Source organism: Catharus ustulatus, unplaced genomic scaffold (genome assembly GCF_009819885.2).
Source record: "Catharus ustulatus isolate bCatUst1 unplaced genomic scaffold, bCatUst1.pri.v2 scaffold_92_arrow_ctg1, whole genome shotgun sequence".
Classification (NCBI taxonomy): domain Eukaryota; kingdom Metazoa; phylum Chordata; class Aves; order Passeriformes; family Turdidae; genus Catharus; species Catharus ustulatus.
This window is the reverse complement of record NW_024879556.1, coordinates 10049-30819: the sequence shown is the minus strand read 5'-3', so window position 1 is coordinate 30819 and position 20771 is coordinate 10049. Positions and strand designations below refer to the sequence as shown.

The following is a 20771-nucleotide window of genomic DNA, read 5'->3' as shown; positions in this document are numbered from 1 at the left end:
TCCAAGTCTCCACATGCCGCAACCCAAGTGAGTGCTGTCCACATGTCCCGATCCATGCCTTAGTTCATCATCTTTATTCCTACTGCATTTTCAGGGCTTTCAAAGGGATGAACAGAAACCTTGACATTTCAAGGCCAAAACAAAAAGATTTACGTGTTCCTGCTGGCAGAGCATCCTTGTGCTTGGCTGGGTGGGAAGAAGCTTTTGTGGAGGGATTTCCAACCATCTCCAGAATCGTGGGGTTTGACTCCATTTGTCCCCATTTGTCTGTGGAAGATGACGGTGGGCAAGAGAGAATTAAAATGCAGGACTTATGTTGGAGAAGACCTCCAAGGCTATCCAGTGTTGTTTGATGCTCGCAGAAGATGAAAAAAGTGAGATTTTTCTGGAGTCAGAAGCCAACAAATCTGCTTCCCACAATGGATTTCTGATGTTGGTCTGAGGATGTGACCAGGTGCCCATGGCGAGCCCAGAGGATGTGGAGCCCCCCAGCCAGGTGTGTTCCCAACACGGATCAGCAACACCAGAGATCACCAGGGCTCTGCTCACCAGGGGTCACTGGGAATCATCCAGCGCAGATCCTGCCACGGGGGATGGAGCTGGAGCAGCACACGAAGCTCTCCCCACACTTGAGGCACTCGCAGGGCTTCTCTTAGTGGTGCCTCCATTGGTGTTGGATCAAGGTAGAGCTCTGTGAGAGCCTCTTCCCACACTTAGGTCTCTCGTAGGGCCTCTCCCCAGTGTGGATGTGCCAGTGGGTGATGAGGGTGGAGTTTGCTTGAGGCCCTTCCCGTAGTCGGGGCAGCCGTGTGAATGCTAAAGAGCAGGAGGAGATGGGAGCTGCTCTGAAACCTCTTCCTGCATTTATCACCCTCGTAGGGCCTCTCCCCAGTGGGGGTCCTCTGGTGGACAATCAGGTCAGACCTCCACCTGAAACACCTCTTAGACTGCCCACACTCGTAGGGCCATTCCCCTGTGTGGGTTCTCCTGTGTTGGATCGGCTGGGATCTCCACCTGAAGCTCTTCCCACATCTCGAGCACTTGTGTGGCTTCTCCCCATCATGAAGCTGCTCATGGAGCAAGGGAAGGGGAAGGAGATGCCCCCAGCGCATCCCCGGCAGGACAGCGTTGGCAGCGGGTTGTCCTGCAGCCGGGGGCCGTGCTGGGCTGGGAGATGGAGCAGGAGAGAGGGGAAATGGGCAGTGACTTCCACCTCCCCTGCCTGGGGCTCCTAGGCCATCTTCCTCTGCCTCACAGCCTCCTGCTCCTCCATGGGGCCAAGGTTTGGGAATGGGAAATCTTGGTTTCAGAGGAAAAACAAGGGCTGAGAGTGTTGGGTTTGCTGATCCCACTGCCCAAGGACAGCTGGACAAGTCAGCGCCCCTTTCAGCCTCAGGGCGCCCAGAGCCCGCTCATCACCAACCTCACGCACCCCTCCAGGCTGCCGGGTGTCCCCCGGCTCCGGGATTGCCCCTCTGCGCTCTCCCTGCTCCAGGGCACCCCCGCATTCCCCTCTGGCTCTCCCCGGGATGCCCAGACCTGATATCACTCCCTCCCTGCGGCATTGGGTGATCACCACGTGGAACCTGCCAAGATCCCTCCAGGGCCATTTCCGGGGTCTTGCAACATCCCAACAGCCCCTGCCCCGCAAAAAAACTCTCCTGGAGCGTCCACCCCGATGGATTTGGGGCGAGCTCCCTCTCCTCGCTCCCCTGCGGGTTTTGGGGCAGGGGGGCAATGCTGCCGCAGCCAGGGGAGCTGCGGCCTGCCTGGGCGGGAGGGGGAAGCGCGTCCTTCTGCGGCGCCTCCCCTTCCTCTACTCCTTTTCTTCCTTTCACCTTTCATTCTCCTCTGCCCCTCCTCTCCCTCCCGCTGCTTCTCCTCCTTCTCTTCCCACTCCTCCTCTTCCTCCCGCTCCTCCTCAGCTCCTGGCCCGGCAGGTGCCAACACCCAAAAGCAGCCGCGCTCTGCCCTAGGGGGTTCCGAAGAGGTTGTGCCCCACGTGGCACTGGGAGTGACAATGGGAGCACTGGGAAGGACAGTGAGAGCACCAGGAGCGATCCTGAGAGTCCCGGGAAGGAATTGGGAGCGCTTTCCCTCCCAGTACTGCTCTTACTGGGAGCACTGGGAGGGAACTGGGAGGAAACAGAACCTGGATGGGGCTACAGCCGCCGGTGGGCGGGGCCAGACCCAAGGGCGTGGTTATGCAAATCCAGGAGCGATCGCGCGCTGCCATTGGTGGGTGGGAGCAGCGCGGGGTTACCTCGGTCACGTGAGGGCTGGGGGGGCTGGAACGATGGCGGCGGCGTCCGGTGAGAGGGGACAGGATCGGGAATGGGGACAGGATCGGGAATGGGGACAGGATCGGGAATGGGGACAGGGATCAGGAATGGGGACAGGGACCGGGAATGGGGACAGGATCGGGAATGGGGACAGGGACCGGGAATGGGGACAGGATCGGGAATGGGGACAGGGATCGGGAATGGGGACAGGATCGGGAATGGGGACAGGGATCGGGAATGGGGACAGGAATCAGGAATGGGGACAGGGACCGGGAATGGGGACAGGATTGGGAATGGGGACGGGAACGGGGACAGGATCGGGAATGGGGACAGGATCGGGAATGGGGACGGGGACCGGGAGTGGGGACAGGATTGGGAATGGGGGCAGGGACCGGGAATGGGGACAGGGACCGGGAATGGGGACAGGGACCGGGAATGGGGACAGGATCGGGAATGGGAACAGGATCGTGAATGGGGACAGGGACCGGGAATGGGGGCAGGGACCGGGAATGGGGACAGGATCGGGAATGGGGACGGGGACCGGGAGTGGGGACAGGATCGGGAATGGGGGCAGGGACCGGGAATGGGGACAGGGGCCGGGAATGGGGACGGGATCGGGAATGGGGACAGGGACCGGGAATGGGGACAGGGATCGGGAATGGGGACAGGGACCGGGAATAGCGATAGGGATCGGGAATGGGGACAGGGACCAGGAATGGGGACAGGGACAGAGAATGGTGACAAGTACTGAGTATTCGTGAACGGGAATTGGGAAAGAGACCGGGATTTTGGGTTGGGACCAATACCGAGAATGGGACCGGGAATACGGGACAGGGACTGGGAATATGGGAACAGGACAGGGAATACGGAAGCGGCAAGCAGAGAGAGAATATGGGATGGGAATTAGTGTTCAGAAGTGTTCAAGAGAAACACGGTGGGGCTGTGAGCTCTGCTCTGCAGCTGGGCCTGCCCTGGGCTGCTGCGGCGCAGGGCCCAAAGGCTGGAGCTGCAGCCTTGCTCCTGGGGCAGGAACAGGAGCCTGGTGCAGGCCCATGGCCCCTGCACGGCCCCAGCAGGAGGGAGGGCTCTGAGGCACAGGGCTGCTGGCAGCATGGGCTGCTGTGGCCAGCTGGGGACCTCTGAGAAATGCCCAAAGCCTTGTGCTCAGTGCAGCTGGCCAAGGACAGCAGCAGGGCTGAAGGGTTCGTGTGGCACAGGCAGCCCGAGCTGTGGAGCCCTCAGCCCCCATGGGAGAGGTGGTTCTGGAATGGCACACGGAATGGGGATAGGAAATGGGAATATGGGAACCAGACAGAGCATATAGAAATAGCAATTGGAGAGAGAATATGGAATGGAGATTAAGAAGATGCAACTGTGATTGGAAATGGGAATACAGGAACAGGATGGGGAATGGGAATATTGGAAGAGAAGAGGAAATATTGAAAAGGATATATGGGAGTGGGAGTGGCAATACAAGAACGGGAACAGGACAGGGAATATGGGACTGGGAATATGGCAATGGCAACTAGACAGAGACTATGGGACAGGGAATGAGACCAGGAATGGGATCTGAACTGGGATGGGAGCAGGATGGGACTGGGGTGACATGGGAGTGGGCTGGGGGCAAGGGGAGTGACAGCAATGAGGGGGATACTGCACAGGGGACAGTGGGAGCTGGAACGGGAGGACATGGGGACGGTTGCAGGACAAGGAGTCCTTGATCATCTGCCCCAGAACCTCTGGGGTGCCCAAAGCCCTGAGCAACTACCAAGTTTCTCCCAGGAACCCTCAGCTCCCTCAAACCCATCATCCCCTACATCCCCTGGAAGATTCCCCCATGTCCCCATCCATGTCTTAGTTCAACATCTTAATTTTTACCCCGCTTTTGGGTGTTTGGAAAGGACAAAGACAAATGCAAAGAAAATCCAGCCCACAGGGAGCCAGTAGGATGTAGAACCCCCACCCAGGTGTGTTCTTGACATGAATCAGTGGCACCAGGGATCAGCGGGGCTCTGCCCACCGAGGGTCACTGGGGATCATCCAGCACAGATCCTGCCATGGGGGATGGAGCTGGAGCAGCGCACGAAGCTCTTCCTGCAGTTGGAGCACTCGCAGGGCTTCCCTTGGTGGTGCCTCTGTTGGTGTTGGCTCAAGTTAGAGCTCGGTGAGAAGCTCTTCCTGCACTCGGGACACTCGTAGGGCCGCTCCCTGGTGTAGATGTGCTGGTGCTTGACAAAGGTTCAGTTTTGCTTGAAGCCCTTCCCGCAGTCAGGGCGGCAAAAGGGCCTCTCCTGTGTGTGAATCCAATAGTGCTTGAGGAGAGTGGAGCTGGTGTGAAACCTCTTCCTGCATTTACCACACTCATAGGGCCTCTCCCCCGTGTGGCTCCTCTGGTTGACAGTCAGTTCAGAGTTCCACCTGAAGCTCTTCCCACACTGCCCACACTCATAGGGCCATTCCTCTGTGTGGATTATTCAGTGGCGAATCAGGGAGGATCTTCACCTGAAGCTCTTCCCACATTTCAAGCACTTGTGTGGCTTCTCTCCATTGTGAAGCTGCTCATGGACCCCTGGGTTCGAGCTCTGGCAGCCTCCCTGTCCCAGGCTGGGTCTTTCCTTCTGGGATCCCCAGGATCTGCGTTTGCAGCCCCTCCTCGTATGGGATCTCTGGGGCTTTTTCTCCCCGTTGGATTCCTGCACCGTGGAGCCGCTCCAAACGGCCTCTTCCATGGTGTTCTGGCACAGGGATTTATCCTTCCTGGTCTCTGTCCTCTGCTCCCTGTCCAGGGGAGGAAGGACAAGGAGAGGATGGGATTTGCCTCCGTGTCAGAGGGAAGGGGAAGGAGATCCCCCCAGCGTGTCCCCGGCCGGACAGGGTCGGCAGCGGAGTTGTCCTGCAGCCAGGGGCCGTGCTGGGCTGGGAGATGGAGCAGGACTGAGGGGGAAAGGGACAGTGAATTCCTGCTCACCTTCCTGGGGCTCCGGTGGAATCTTCCTCTTCCTCATAGCCTCCTCCTCCTCCATCGAGCCAAGGGTTGGGAATGGGAAATCCTGGTTTGGGGAAAAACAAGCGATGAGCACATTGTGTTGGGGGTTCCTCCTGCCCAACTCCATCTCTAGAAGGCCTGGGTATCTGGGGTCCATAAAAGCCTCCCAGACACCAAGATTCAGCCCTGAAAATGCCTCCCAGGAATTCCTGGGAATGGTCTCTCCCCTTTGGTGTTTGGGGCTCCCCTCTGTCCCAGATGTTTGGGGTCACACTTGTATTGGGGGTCCCCAATCTTCTCAGTCCCTGCCCTCCCCAGGGATACTTAGGGATACTGGGGGATTTTGGAGTCCCAGGTTCCGTTCTCCCCTTATTCTCTGCTTTGGGGTGCAGGAGGTCCAAGGAGTCCCCCCTGCCCCTCTCCAGGCTGTTGAGGGTCCCATGAATGGCGGCGCTTCCCCCTCACTGGGCTCTCCACTTTGGGGTCCTGGGGGACACAGGGCTCTGCTCCTCCAGGCTGCCTCTGCCAGCTGCTGCCACAGGGACCCCCCAATGTCCCCTCAAGGGGCATTTTCTGCTCAGCTTTGGAGTTCTGCATTCTTCAAACATTCCCCCTCCCTAAAACAAAATAAACAAACCATGCTGAGAGGATAAGAGGGGGCCCCAGGAGCCGTGTATGTCCTCCCCAGAGCATGTGTGACCCCCCCATCCCAGTGTCATTCCCACAGGGCTATTGCCTCAGCTCCTGCTCCCCCCAGGAGGGAATTTGGGGAGGGGGCAGAGGGGGCACACAGCCCCTGCTGGGCATGACCCCAGCCCAGCCCCTTTGTTCAGCACCAAGCTGGGCTTGGGGCCACAGGAGGAAGAGGCCGAGGGAAGCAGATCCTGCAGGTGGGACAGTGCTTGGGCTCAGGGCAAGGTCCTGCCCTGCACACCTGCTCAGGTGTGACCCTGCCCCGGGAAGGGAGCAGGACATTCCCATCCCCATGGATCAGGGCTGGGAGCAGCACTTGGAGCACGGCCATGGAAATACTGGGAGTGACTGGGACCACTCTGAGGGGGTGAATTATCCTCCCCACACCTTTCCAGGCCACCCTGCCAACTGAGAAATGCTCGCTGGGCCTCGGCCTTGGCCAACAGCCCCTGGGCTCAGCTCCTCTGGAGCTCAGCACAAACCCTATCTGCTCCCAGGCCCTGCTGCTGCCCAACCAGCTCCTGGTTCCTTTAGGAGCAGCCCTGGATCTGTTTTTGTTCCCTCAGTGGCACACCATCCCTGTTCTCACCCTTCCAAGGAAAGCTGTGGATACCAAGTGACTGAAGCCCCTCTCTTGGGGCCCTACAAACAGCGCTGCACAAGGAGCCCTTGGAGCTCTCCTGGGCCAGCACCTCCCTGTGAGCGGGGCCTCTCCGAGCCAGGAACTCTCCCGTTTGCTGCACTCGGGGCATCCCCGAGCAACGACGGAGCCTGGGCTGATCCCCCACTGCTCCAGGCTCAGCCCTTCAGCCGCTGGGGAGATGCCAAAGCATCGGGAGTGAGCATTTCCCTGCCCTGCAGGGGAGTTCCTCACATGCCCTGGCACTGACTCTGTGTGCACACATGAGTGCCTGTGCCCTGCCAAATGTGGCAGAAATGCTGCTCTCGGAGGGGTTGGAGTGCCTTGGATATCTGAGTCAGGCTGTAAGTAAGGTTAGGTCATGAGGTCTAAGCTGAGTTAAATGCTGCTAAGAGTTGTTCTTTTGCTAAGTTGTTACGTTTAATACAAGTTTTAAGCTAAGTTAAATACTGTTAAGTGTTATTCCTGTGTTAAATTGTCGTAAGTTGTGATTTAGGTTAAATACTCTTAAGTGCTTTTCTTTTCCTAAATTGTGAAGTTGAAAGTGTAAGTCAAGGTTAAGGCATAAGTTAAGTCCTGTGAAGTTTGAGCTCTGTTAAGCTGTGTGAAAAATAAGTCTTACTGTTTTGGTAACATTTTAAAAGGTTTAATAAAAAGACAATAGGAGATACACATAAAGTAAAGGGTTAAAATGGCTGGATGTTTGGCAAGCTGTTAGGAGTACAAGGTTGGTTTGTGAACACTTCTTTAAATACACATTACAATATATTAAATTGTTTTGTAGAGTAAAAAATTTTTGGGAATTATTTAGGATGGTTACTTTTTGGGTTTGTTTTTTTAGAACATGTGTGTTTTTTGGTTTCTGGCTTTAAATTTTTTTTATTATTTTTTAATTTGGGGGGTGGTTTTGGCTTTTTGTAATTGGTGAGTGTTGATAGTTGTTGTGTTAGCTGCAGGGTCCCCATCACACATTTACGGGCTGTTATTTTAATTAGACGGGGAGTATACTATTAAGTATACTATTTTTAAAAAACTTATGTCTAATTTTAGCTATTAGAAGAAAAGAAAAAAACTGATATACATACAGAAAAGCTATTTTAATATTATACATATAGCATTTCTCGTAATAGTTGCGAAAAGCCAACAATATGTCATGCACTTATAACAGGCGTGTTCCTTTTATCCTTGCCCTCACTGTCCTTTTTACTTTACTTAGTACAGTTCCATCAGGAAGGTAAATTACACTGTGGGTTTCAATAACTTTTATATAAGATTTGTGCAGAAGTGACAGAAAGGGAAACTGTCTCCTGTATTTTTTGTGAGGGAGTGCTCTGAGGAGAATAATGAATGCTGTGGCTCGGCAGTGTGGTGGAAGTGAAGGGAACAAGCCCAGACTGAGTATAAAGAAAATGGTTATCCTGTGTATTTTTTGAGCTGGCGGCCACATACTATTGGAAAATGTGACAGGATTTTGTAAGGCAAATAATTCTCCATTATCCAATAGCTAAAATGAAGCATGAAAAGTAATGATTATGTCTAAGCTAAGAAGCTGAAAAGAAAAGCCTAAGTGAAGGTTGCCGGTCGGTGGCAAACATGCTGTACAATTGTATGTCAGGCTGTAAAAGGCCTTGCTGCTGTGGAGGTGTGTTGCAGTCATTTGGGGAGCCTGGTACACCCGTGCTCTTTTTTGACTGGCAGTTCTTACTGTTGTTCCCTCTGTGTCACAGAATCCTCAACCCATTGTGGTTAGAAGGGATGTGAAGGTCTAGTCTGTCCTGCTGCTCACAGCTGTGTCTGCATTGTATTCACACCAAGAGCAACCTCTTGGAGTTCTTTGTTCCAACATCATTCCAGGCCACATTGGCTGGACTCTGCTTGTGTTTTTTCCTGCATTGGGCTTATTCCAGCATTTTTACCTTTTTACTCTTTGAGACAAAAAGAAGTACACAAGATGTTCTCATCCATTTTCCGTCTCAGCTTTGGTAGTGCCTTCTTTTCACGTGCCATTCTCTTGGCCTTTTATAGGGAGTGTGTTAGACCCTCCTTATGTGCCCTCAGTAGTTCCCTAGGTTCCATCTTTTCAAAGAGTATTGGGCTTGAGACTTGATCCTCCAGAGAGTTATCTCCAGTCCTCACTTATCCTGTATGTACCTCCCTTGGCTTATACTGTAGGTACCTGTACTGTGTGTGCCTGTCTTGGCTTACATTGCATGTACCTTTATTGTACGTATCTATGCTGTATGTACCTATCCTGCATGTACCTATATTGTGCCACTTAGACTTGGAGCTGCCCCTGCTCTGGCACGTGGTCACCGTTACATGGAGCAGTTACAAAACTTTATTGTTCATCTCTGTTCTATGGGGTTTGGGGTAGAAAACGTGTGGGGATAACCTCTAGCTGTCAGGGAGCCACTTGCTGACCACTTCCTGCTGTCTTGCAGGTCCCTGAGGTGGGTTCCTATCTCTGCAGTCACCGATGCTACCAATTTTCCTGGAGTCTACCATTTGATGTTGAAGAGCAGCAGCTGGAAGATGTGTTGAAGCATCCTCTTCGGTGTAGCGTTTCAAGCAGGGCTTGCAGTCAGCATGTCAGCTGAGGAGTGTGTGACAGTGGGAGCGCGTGAGTGTCCGTGTGTGTCTGTGAGAGTTTGTGTCTGTCTGCTGCTGCTCGTGTCTGCCTGTGCGAGTGTGTGTGCTGACTGCTTCTAGCCTTGTGAGTAGGATTTTTTTGCCTTTCAGGTGTTTTAACTAATTTTTAAATTGAGAATAAAATGTCCCCAGCCTAGGGGTTGGGTTTTTTGCCCTCAGCTGCATTTTTTTTCCTCGGTCCCAGATGATGAGGTGCCGTTCATCACCAAAGTTTGGTAGTGGACAGTCCCAGTTCTGGGGTTTTTGTCAGGCATTGTGGAACCCAAAGAAGAAATTTTGCCCACCATCCCCATTTCAGAGCAGCAAGGTGGCAAAACAGAACAGCCAGCCGTGCCTCAACCAGTGCCCACTGCCTGAGGGGTAAGTGCCTTGGAGTAGTGCGAGGGAGGTGGGCTGAGGATCCATGGAGAGAAGGTTTCAGGCCACCAAAGCCATGGGAAGCTGGGATTTGGGGAAGACAAGCTGCTGTGTTGTGACCAGCACAGTGACCAGGGCTGGGTTTGAACATTGCACTGGGTGAAGGGGACAGGGTTCAAGGCATGTGGCAAAGCAGCTCAGAGCACTCCTCTGGAGATGATTGATCTGTCCACATGCCTTGTTCCCTGCTGTGTTCTGCAGCATGGATTTGGAGACCTCAGATTATCACACTGGGGGTAACTTGGGTTGGGTGCCTTGGAAGTGTTGGTGTTGTACCAGATGCTACCAGTGTGCAGCTGGCAGCAGAGGGAATATATTGCTCATATATCCATCCTGTCCTGTCCCAGGATGCAGTCTGGGATAGCCTTAGAAGCCACGTGAGAACAATTTGGAGGCTGCTTTTGTAAGGAAGTAATCACAGTTTGAAGTCTTACCAAGGAATCTGGCCTTAGTGGGAAAAAGAGGGATCATTGGACAAAAAGCAGGATATGAGTAATGCAGTTTAATTGGAAAGCTTGGTTTGTTCTTTGTTTGGGAGGTGTGCTTTTTTGACTTTGTGGGTCTTTTTTGTTTTGTTGTTGTTGTTGTTTCTTTTCTCAAGATGTACTCCAGGATGACCTTGCTCCCACTTTTGGTGTGTGAAAGGATTCACCAGATCCCGATGCAAACAAAGTGGGAATGGAGCACCGGTGGCTGTTGTACATCTCAGTCCCTTATGCAATGCTTGCAGGAGAGGGAGCGTTTTTGGCAGTATCCAAGCCAATGCAGCTCCTGTCAGAGTCAGGTAACTCTTGGGTGTGGATTTGTGGGCTCAGAGCAAAAGTGATGCTCAGGATTTCAAACCTTCTGTCCTGAACTGTGAGGTGGGACTTATCTGGTGGAAGTCTGGTGCAGGAATGGGAAGAGACAGGCATGTCATTGAAGATAATGTATGTGCAGGATCAAGGAGTTTAGATTTGGAGGAATTCCAAGCCTGTTGCATGCAAACTTTGTTGTTTAGGAATAGCTTTCACATTCACATTTCCTCTTTTTAGGATGTTGCTCTGCAGGAACTAGGCTGGCAGCTTAGGAACTGGAGTTTTGAACTGCCCTGAGTGGGGAGCCTTGGCTGACCTTGCTGTTTCCGGCTTCTGTGGCACATCTGGGAATCTGATGAAGTTTCAGAAACAAGATGCGCCTTCTTAAGGTGTCAGTGAGTGATTTGAGGTTTCTGTGCACACCATTCAATGCCAAGATTTAATTAGTTAAAATAAATTTTTTTCTAATACCAGTTTGAATTCAGAAATCATCTACAAGTATAAAATATGACCAAGCAGCTCTGTCAGATCATAGGAGCAGGAAATGTGTGCAAGTGGGAAGATCTGAGGCAGTGAAAGTCAAACCCAGTTTTGCATGTTGTCTGTAAATTCTTGACCTTTGCCATGTGGTAGATGGTGATGGTTAGAAATCTCTTCTGCTACCTCCCAGGGAGGGCTGGATTTCCTGGAGATTGCTGCACTTCTTCCCGGTTAAAAGCTCTCCAAACCTGTCCATTACTCTGGTAATCTCCCAGTGCTGATCACTGGTAGAGTCAAGAGAGGGGTGAGTAATGGGGAACAGAAGACTCCAGGGAGAGCTCAGAGCCCTTCCCAGGCAGTTTTTCCCTGTGGCCAAAGGACTGCACAAAAAGCAAAGGCTGGAGGTGTGAAACAGCATCCGAATGGCCACGGCGCCTTTGTTCCCAGTGGCTCCTGCCATGCCAGTCTTGACAGTATGGACAGAAGCATCCCTGAACTAGTGAAACAGCTAGGAAACCTTCCAGGAGCCTGGCACAGACAGCTCTGGGAGGGACAACTGGGCTGGGAGGGAGGGAGACGTTGTTCTCCCAGCCACAGGGCAGTTTTCTACAGTTGCAGCAGTCCCGGAGCAGTAGTAACAAGATAAAACCTCAGCTTTCCCAACTTTGTGCAATCCATGAGGCATTTGAAAACTCAACTACAAGAACTTCAACAACTGTTTCCCCAGAAGGCAGAACAGCTCCTTCAGAGCCCCAGAGGTTTGTGTGTTTGGCACTCAGTCTTTCTGTCCATGCCTCGCTCGTGTTCCTGTTAAGTACTTCAATATAGCTTAAAAGGAATGCTTTATTGGTATTTATTTGGTGGGGGGGGGGGTGGTTATATAGATGATATAAATATAAAATAGTAAAAATAGAAAAATGGAAATAGAAAAATATCAAGATATTTGTAGAAATGTAAAATAGAAACATACAAGTAACAGACTCATATGAAAGATATAGTACTTAAAAAATGCAAATATAATATATAATGTAAAACTAGAAATGTGAGACTAGAAATATAAAAATATTTTAGTGTAGTTTAAATGTTTAATTGGTTTTATTTGTTTAGAGGCAGATGTTTTATAAAAAATATAAACAAAATAAAAAATATAGAAATATACAATAAATATATACAATAAATATATACCATTATAAAGGTAAATATGCATAGATAAAGATATGTAAGTATATATAAATATAAGGTATGAATAAATATATATGGAGGATATAATAGAAATAATAGATATCCTTTTGTTGTAATATATATAATATATGTATATATAATATACATACATAATATAATAATATATATTATATACCTATAATATCCTATATATTATAGGATACTTCTATATACTTATATATAAATGACATACATAAATTTACATACATAAATATGAAAAATATAAATTGAAAAATATATTTACTAATAGCTGAAAATTAAGGTTTGGGGGGTTTTTTTTCTGATTTGGTTAGAGGAAGCGCCTTTTATGAAATAGAATTATAAACATACAACTATAGAAAGATGTAAATAGACAGAAAATAGAAATGAGTATTTGTAGTATAAAGATTCGGTATATAATAAATAGCAAAATAATATTGTGTGTGTATGGTATAATTGAAATTAAATAAATATAATATATGTCTACATTTTGAGTGGAAATTAAATATGAAAAAATTTTATATAGGTTTTTTTTTATATTTAATGGGGGTTTTTTGGTTTGTTTTTATTTCTTTCGAGGCAGGTTTTGTTTTTTTTAGTTTTGGTGGGGGTTTTTTTGGGCATTCCTGTTGGAGGAGTTTTTGAAGGACTAGGGACTCTGGTTTGTGCACCCTCAGAGCCCCGCAGCCCGGGCTGAGCTTGGCGTCAGTGCTGCCGCCGTGTGGACACGGAGCGGTACTGCAGCCATCCCCCCAGCCAGCGCCCCGGCAGCACAGGCGCTCGGTGGACGCGGCGCTTGTCAGGACAGCGGGAGCCACCGGGCACTGGCACCCTGCCATGAGGGACGGTGGCACACTCCATCTGGCAGCCCCAGCAGGACCCTGGCCGAGAGAGGCGGTGGCGTTGCAGAATGCCGCCGCTCAAGCGGCGGCTGGAGCCATTTCCGGCGCCACTGACCCCGTCGCTCGCGCCCGTGTGCTGGGAAAGACAGCGGAAAATCGCGCCAAGAGCGTGGGATCGGCGTCAGGTCCGGATTCAGGAGGGTCACTTAGAGAAACGACGTCGGGAGAGACCATCAAGGGACCACAACAAAGCTGGTATGGAGGCCAGATGTGGCCTCTGCCAGTACCAAAGATGGTGCTGGGAAGGGCGGAAACGATGTTATGCCACTCCCAAGATGGCGGCACGGTCACCACGCGCCCGACCTTCTAAAGACGGCAGTAAAAAGGGCGGGAAAAAGCAAGGACCCCCAAAGCATGTCTAGTGGACTGCCTGAGCGTAACCCCGACACCGATTCCCCCCGGGGCAATTTCCCGTGGTGTTTCCAAGCATACGGACACAAGGTATGGGCTCAGCGGCACCTCGGGCAAGCAGGATTCGGGCGGGCGCTGACAGGCAGCGACGTGGACGCCTCTCTCTGCCGGGACCCTGCTGCTGCAGGCACTTCAGAGCAGCGGCCCTGGCTGTGCAGGAGCTGCTGTGCTAAAGGTGCCGGACCGGGCCAGGGTTCCCGTGTTGGGAGCCGGTGCTCCCTGCTCCCCTTCCAGGCAGCACCATGCCCATGGAGACATCTTGGAATGTCTGCAGGCATGGAAGAGGCCTTCCGGGGCTCGGCCCCAGGGTGAGTCCGTGCTCTGCCGCCCTATCCTGTGCTGCTGTTCCATCAGGCTTTCGCTGCTCCAGCACGTGTGCCTCTGTTGGTGTTGGTAGTCTTACATTCGCCTCTTTTTCGGGTCGTTTTGAGAACTGGCTAAGCAATGCGCAAGTGAGGAAGCTCAGTGATGCAGGGTTTGGCATGAAGCTGCTGTTAATGTTTCCTTTTTCTTTAAATCTGTGGCCTGGTCTCATGCATTGAGAAGTGAAAAGCACGTGAACTAGTACATTTTCCTTTTTATGAAAAAGTGATCTGCTTCATGCAAGAAGTTTTTTAGCTGAATGCACTGTATGTATTGCATGGAAAATGTCTGTGCATGCAATCTTTTGATAGAAGTTGTTTCACTTACCCATTTATGGCACTTCTAGGGACCAGCAGCAGCTGCAACATCGATTCCGCAATTGGGTACAAGGTGCGTTCTAGCAACAGTTTTTTATTTTGTCTTTACCCTTCTGTTTCCAGGGAAGAGCACGTGTCCCCATGGCCTGTATCAGTTTGCTCTCCTTTCTCTTTGCTGGTGTTGATGCACTCTTGGCACAGGTGCTGGAGTTGAAAGGTACTTCATACTTGCTTGTTGGGTTTTTGTTTTTAAGGCACAGACATTTATCGGTGGTAATAAATGTGACCTAATGAAAAATGTGCATCACGTAGAGAGCACTAATAAGAAGCAAAATCTGCTTTTTCATCTTATTGCCTGAGAAGCTTTGAACTTCTTTGATAGTGTAGTAAACAAGCCTCTTCTGCTTGAGAACAATATGCTGTCTGCTAAACCTTTGCAAAAATAGAAAGTCTTTGGTGACAGAGATTAACAAAAAGTAAGTCTAATATGAAAGTTTGAGTCAGTAAACAGAAAGGAAATGAATGGCCTCCAGCCTTGCTCATAAGCCTTGCTCAGTGGATATGTTGCATTAGTTTTCTTTTGAAAAGGGTGTACTTCAGTTGCCTTTCTTAGCCCTGGGAATTGTGACCCTTGGTAAAGTTATGAGAGAATTATCTACTTCTCTTGCTCCTGCTATCCCGGGGCTGCTGATTTCCTTTAGGGGCTAGAATCCCAAGTTCTTACAGGGGAGCCAAAAGATGATGCATGTGGTTGGAGCTGGAACCTCTGAACATCACTCAGTGAAATAAATACAAGTGCTTCTGTGGGAAGGATATGAATTTACTTGGATTTTTAGCATGGCATTTCAGGGCCCAAAATGTATTTGAAGGTGACAGATGCTGTACCAGTGTTAATCAGCAAGTTGGCAAATTAGCCAGGTCAAGAGCAGAGTAGGTTTGGCAGCATGGCTTGCTCATCACTGTAGTCACATCATCCTTCTGAGCTCTGATTGCTGCCTTTTGGTACCTCCTGGAATATAGCAGCAAGATAAACAATGTGACATGGAAAAGGAGTAGGTGTGAATTTCCTGAAGCCTTTTAGTATGAAAAGAGCTTTCACATTTTGGCTTAAATTTGAAATGTCCTCTTTGATTTCATTCCAGATCTTCTTCACTCTGAAATACAGGGAGACAGAGTTTCTGCTGTCAATCTTCTACTTTCCACAAGGAGCACTGAGGTAGGATACAGCCTTGAAACTGTGTTGTTTGATGTTTCCATTGCTGGTCCCGCTGTAAGTGAAAAACACATCACCTGAGTGTTGTTCTGGCACAGATCCTGCTAGAGAAAGGATCTGGTGTGCATGGGCTGTTGGCTTATTTATGTGTTGTGTTGAACCGGGAGAGAGGAGCAGCCCAGGAGGATGGGGGTGTTTGTAGGCTGTGGCAAGGAAAGCCTTAGCCAGGCCCTTGAAGCCTGCAGTAGGGGCTGGGAGCATGGAGTGAGGCCTCAGGAGGGCAGCAGAAACCTCCAGGACCAGCAAGGGCATCATAGTGTGTGCTGCTGCTGCTTAGATCTTTGCCTGCGGCAGAAACAGGTGAAAAATTGCAGTTTGTGTGAGTGACACGGAATATGCTTGAGCATGTCTGTGAGTCCTGCTTTTTCACCAGACCATTTCTGCCTGTTCTTTCCCGAGGCACAGAAGGGATTTTCAACCTCCATGTCCCTGTCTCTGTAACTCTTCTAAGGCTTATCTGTGCTCTGTCTGTTCAGTAACTTGTTTTTGTGTGAAGTTGAAAGCTTGCTGTTGGCCTCAGCTCTTCCTTTCTTCAGCTGAGACCACAGCACAGCTTATAGATGTTATGGAAAATAAGAGGCATTGGTGTTTTAATGGTGATGGTTTTGTTAGCAGTCCCAGAGGGAATGCTGAACTAATTAATGGTAATTTAGTAGGGCGTGGTTTTTTTTTCTTGTTGCTGTTTCGGTAGGGATTTTCTAGAATATACTTAAAAATGTACATGAAGCAATAGTGTCATGCATGTTGAACTTTGTGATGTCCTTCCCCTCAGTTTATAAATGTAATCCATAAGTGTGTTCACCTTACCAAATATTCAAGGACTGTAACTGTAGTGGAGTTAGACTGTAGTTGTTCCAGTTCCACTGCAGCTTTATTGCATCTCTCTAAAGTTTGGTACATTAATTCATAGTCCATAAGGACTTTCTGTTTTATATGCATTACATTATAAATTGGACTAAAGATTTACTTGGACATAAAATCCAATAAACAGAAGGTTAATGGCATTAGTATCAGTTTTACATTGTAACTTTAGTGTGCAGGTAATTTGATCATTACTGGTGTATTTAGACACTTTTTATGCTTTTTATGTTGAACACCCTTTGCGGTCTAGTCCTTAGACTATAAAATTCCCTGGAGAGTTTTCTTTATGCCTGCATGTGCTGGGAAGCTGTTCTGTAGCTGTGGGTGTGTGATGTGTGCTGGTGGCTGCATGGCTTGTCCCAGTTGGATCAGCAAACCCAGCTGTCCCCAGAGGGAAGAAGTTTTATCCCAATGTAGTTGGTACTGCTGCTGTGCTGTGATAGAACCTTTACACAGCCTGAGAAAATGTAGAAGAGGTTTACATCTCTAAAAAGCTTTGCTGCACGAAGACACTTGGAACACAAAGATAAATACGTTTATAGTAAACTGCAGGTAGCTGAACTCCAGCTCTGGATGGAGCACTGCTGAAGATAAGACTTCCACTATGTTTTGTTTTGTTATTTTATGCTCAGAACCATTATAAGCAGAACTCAGAATATTTTTTTTATTTCCTTTTCTATGTATCAGTAAGTCTTGAGGTTTATTTTAACTTTCCATTTTAAGAATATGCTTATCTTGAAATCAAAATTTGGAGAATGCATTGCTCAAGGTTTGATAAACTTGGGTGGAGTGTTCTGTCACTTTCTGAGTAGAAATATGTTCCCCATGTATGCAAACTGTGGCTACAAGAAAGTAGTTGTTTAGTTAGAAGATTCAAACTGTAGCTCAAATTATTTAAAGTAATTGCCCAGTGCTAGGATTTACTGGATCCCAGGTGAGATCCTGGATAATGGGTGTACAGCTAATACAAAAAATACAGTTGGAGGAGCAGTGTTTTTTTGGTTGAATCAAAAACTGCACTTTCAGTTCTTGAAATAAATTAGGGAATTGGTGCAACCCACCCCCAGACCTTTGAATATCCTATCCAAAAGATTCCCTGGGTTTCTTACAGGCGCTGTATTCAAGAAGACAGAAACAGAAATGTTTATTCTCCTTACTTGAGTTTCAGTAGTGCAAAATAAAGAAAGTGAAAGTAACTGAAATTCTAGTTCCAAACAAGACACCTGAAATCTGACCTGCAAAAAAAGCCCAAGGGTTTTGTGTGCTTCACTTGTCAGGTCAAGTGGGTGAGTTCTGGGAGGAAAGTGCTCTTGGATGCATTTAAGAATCAGTGTGTAAGTGTTCAGCCTGTTCTGTTGTCTGTCTCCAAAAAATAGTGACTATCCACCCAAGTGGAACTACTGAATACCTGACTGCATTGCCAGCTCTTCTGTGCTTTTGTGATGTCTCAAAAGATAATAATGGAATTGTTTGTTTTGTTAAAGATAACCGTGTGCCTTTTCTGGAGAAGGGTTCCAGATTTGTTCAGCAATGTGCATATAGTCTCTGTGTAAAGCCAAAATACAGATGTGTAGAGGGGTTGGAGGAGCTTTAGAGGACTGCTTGGTGTGTGTGGGTTTTTTCTGTTTTGTTCCTGAGGAGTGCATCGTGCCTCTCAGCAGGGCTAGGCTGTGTTGGAAGGTTTGCTTTTGAGTGAAATGACACAGCTTGTTTTTTTAATAAAATACAACAAACTTACCCTGGTGTGATAATGACACATTTCTGTGTATCACTGGCAGCCACACCAGGAGACAAAGCCAGGCAGAGTTTTGTCTAATTTCTTGCCTGGGTCAATAGTATTGGTAGAATTGCTGGTAGAATTGCTGGGTTACTCCTTTCCCACAGTTCTGTTTGTTCTTGAGGGATTGCTTTACCTGTGTGCTGTTAATTTAGTCACAAGTTTCTTGACCAGTGGCTTCTAATAATGACAAGAGAAGTTTACTCTTCCTTTAATTGTTGGACTCAAGAAGGCTTTTGCTAGATTTTAAGGTGAGATAATCTCTTTGTTCACTGATGTTTTCTGCAGAGCTTCAAGTTGCCTCATGTTCTCAGAACAAATAAACTCATATTTAACTTATCCAATTTATTACCAAACCTAGTCAAGTATGTTCACTGTTAAGCCATGTTCCTTGAGTGAGATCCTTCCTTCCTGCTTTTTAAATTGTGGGAAAGGAGAAAAAATCTTAGTAAGTTCTCGAAATACTGGTTCTGCCAAAGTAGAGATTGCAAATAGGGCTTTGGAATTTTATCTTGGATCATAATTTGTCTTAAATGTTTTCACAACCACATTTAGCATTTTAGGGGTTGCTGACTTCTTATTGTGTCATTGTTTCTTGTTGGATTTTGGAGTCAGTCTCTGAAGCAGTGTCTTAGTTTTTTGAACATAATGTGAAACTTTATGGTCATGTACCCTCTGTACACTTATCTCCCCATAAATGTCAGGCCTAGATAATACTGCAGAAGTGGCATTTTCAGGGATGTTGTGAGGAGAGGAGTGGGCTGTGGATGGAAATTGTCCTATGTTCAGAAATGGATCAATGTTTCCTGTGGGAGTACAGTCTTGCTTTGTCTTGATAGGTCACTTTTGATCCAATGATTAAACAATCTCCCTTCACTATACATCTCCTTTCACCTGTTTTCATTGGGGTTTAGAGTTTACCTTTTGAATTTACAAAACAATTCAAGTCAGTTTTATGAACAAATATTGCCAGTAATTTATTTGCTACTTGAATACACTTATCCCTGGGTAGAATGTGTCTGTATTGTCTAGAACTGTTATCAACATGACCTCAATTTTATTTATTTATATTGACTGAAATGCATTTTATGATTAAATATTTTGCATACAAGGTAGTCAGCTTTCAAAACTTTTAAATTGTTACCCGTTTTTCATATCTATGTCACTGCAGTCACTTTACAGGCCAGGTACCAAAGCAGCAGTGTCCCATATGCTTGCACTTTTCTACCATTAGAGTGGGGTTTTTTCTGTTCCAGGTTTGTTTCTTTGACTTAGTAGTAAATAGTTACTCTTTTTGCAGAGCTTGGGTATATCTGTATATTTAAGGTCCCCCGCTGTGTTAATAGAAGTACAAGGCGCAGCTTGATAGAAATAAGTTCCCCACGATTTTGTGCAGAGTGCCAGCATGTTTCTGTGGTTTCTTTAATAGAACCTTTGTGTCCTAGTAGTGACCTAGGAAATCCTGTCATGGTGGTGTTGCTTTGTTTACATTTTTATTATCTTTCCTGTATTACCCTGTGAAGTGTCACTCTTGCTCCAGAAGGAATTGATGACAGTATTTATCATAGAATTACTGTGTAATTTCTGCATTTCAGAACAGCAGCACTTCAGGTAGGAGGGGACCTTAGATGTCTGCAGCCTTTTGCTCCCTGCTGTTTGTTTGTTTCAAAGCTTAGTTTCTGAGCTCTGACTGTTCTCTAAATTTTGACTGGTCAGGGGTTGAAAGTTTAAGGGCAGCGCCTGCACAAACTGTTTTGGCAGCTTGTTGCACAGCTTGACTGACCTTGGTGTGAGATTGCTCCTGTGTGCCTACGTGCTGTCTCTCATTGATACTGAAATCACGAGAAAAAGAACTAATGTAGATATAGCAATAGCAGTAGTTATGCTAAGGCTTAGAAAGCAACAGTTCACAAGCAGGCCCTGGGAATGTACTAAGAACCACAAACAAATAATTAAAGGATCTAGTAGGGCATGCAGAACACAGTGAAATAAATAATTAAAGGATCTAGTAGGGCATGCAGAACACAGTGAAATAATAAATGATAAAGGTTAATGTATAATCAATGATAAAGGGTTCTGGTGGTGGGATGACGAGCACGGGAGATTAAAGGGGGGTAACCTATAGTTTTGAGTAGACAAGCGTGTAGAATTTATGACTTTTAGAAATAATATCTACGAGATTATGTAACTGTATTGTCTTGAAGAAGGTGTACTATTGTATGTAAATCACTTTGTAAAAGGATATAAAAACCTGTCAAAAAAGGGGAACAGTGGGCTCTGACTTTGGATGCTAGTCCTCAGACCCCAGGGCCCTCAATAAAGCACCGCACTAAACAACCTAGTTGTTTCGTGGCTCTCTGTCGGGCAACAGTTTTCTGGCGACCGCGGCAGGACTCCGAGGGCTGCTGGGGTGGTTCACGTCCTGATCTACTCCACGCTGGCACCGAGTGATTCTCGGGGAGTCATCGGTTCGTGCCTGACCCCGCACCTGTCGGACAACTGCAGGAGGTAAGCCCAAAGGTGCTTTATTTTTTTTTGGTATTGGGTGCCTGCCCGTAAGACGAAGCATCGGCTCCGCTGGGTTGGGCTAAAGATGTCTTGGGTAATTGGGTAAAGCCTAGGCGCCGGCTGTAAGACGCGGCGAAAGCTTCGCTGGTCCGGCACTTGTTCCCCCGCGGCGTCGGAGGGTGACAAGTTGGTTGGTTGGTTGGTCTATTCTTCTA

General features: G+C 48.1%; 1 protein-coding gene across 2 annotated transcripts; it reads left to right on the top strand.

The window, feature by feature from the left end:
• The first annotated feature begins 731 nt into the window (after positions 1-731).
• Positions 732-6876, top strand: LOC117011557. 2 transcript variants are annotated; one of them, XM_033086981.1, is made up of 3 exons: positions 732-2312; positions 4250-4446; positions 6528-6876. In XM_033086981.1, the coding sequence occupies exons 1-3, from the start codon at positions 1738-1740 to the stop codon at positions 6848-6850; spliced, it is 1095 nt and encodes a 364-aa protein (XP_032942872.1). In that variant the 5' UTR covers positions 732-1737; the 3' UTR covers positions 6851-6876. The 2 variants fall into 2 exon arrangements, with proteins under 2 accessions (XP_032942872.1, XP_032942873.1); XM_033086982.1 differs by lacking the exon at positions 4250-4446.
• Positions 6877-20771: the final 13895 nt, after the last annotated feature.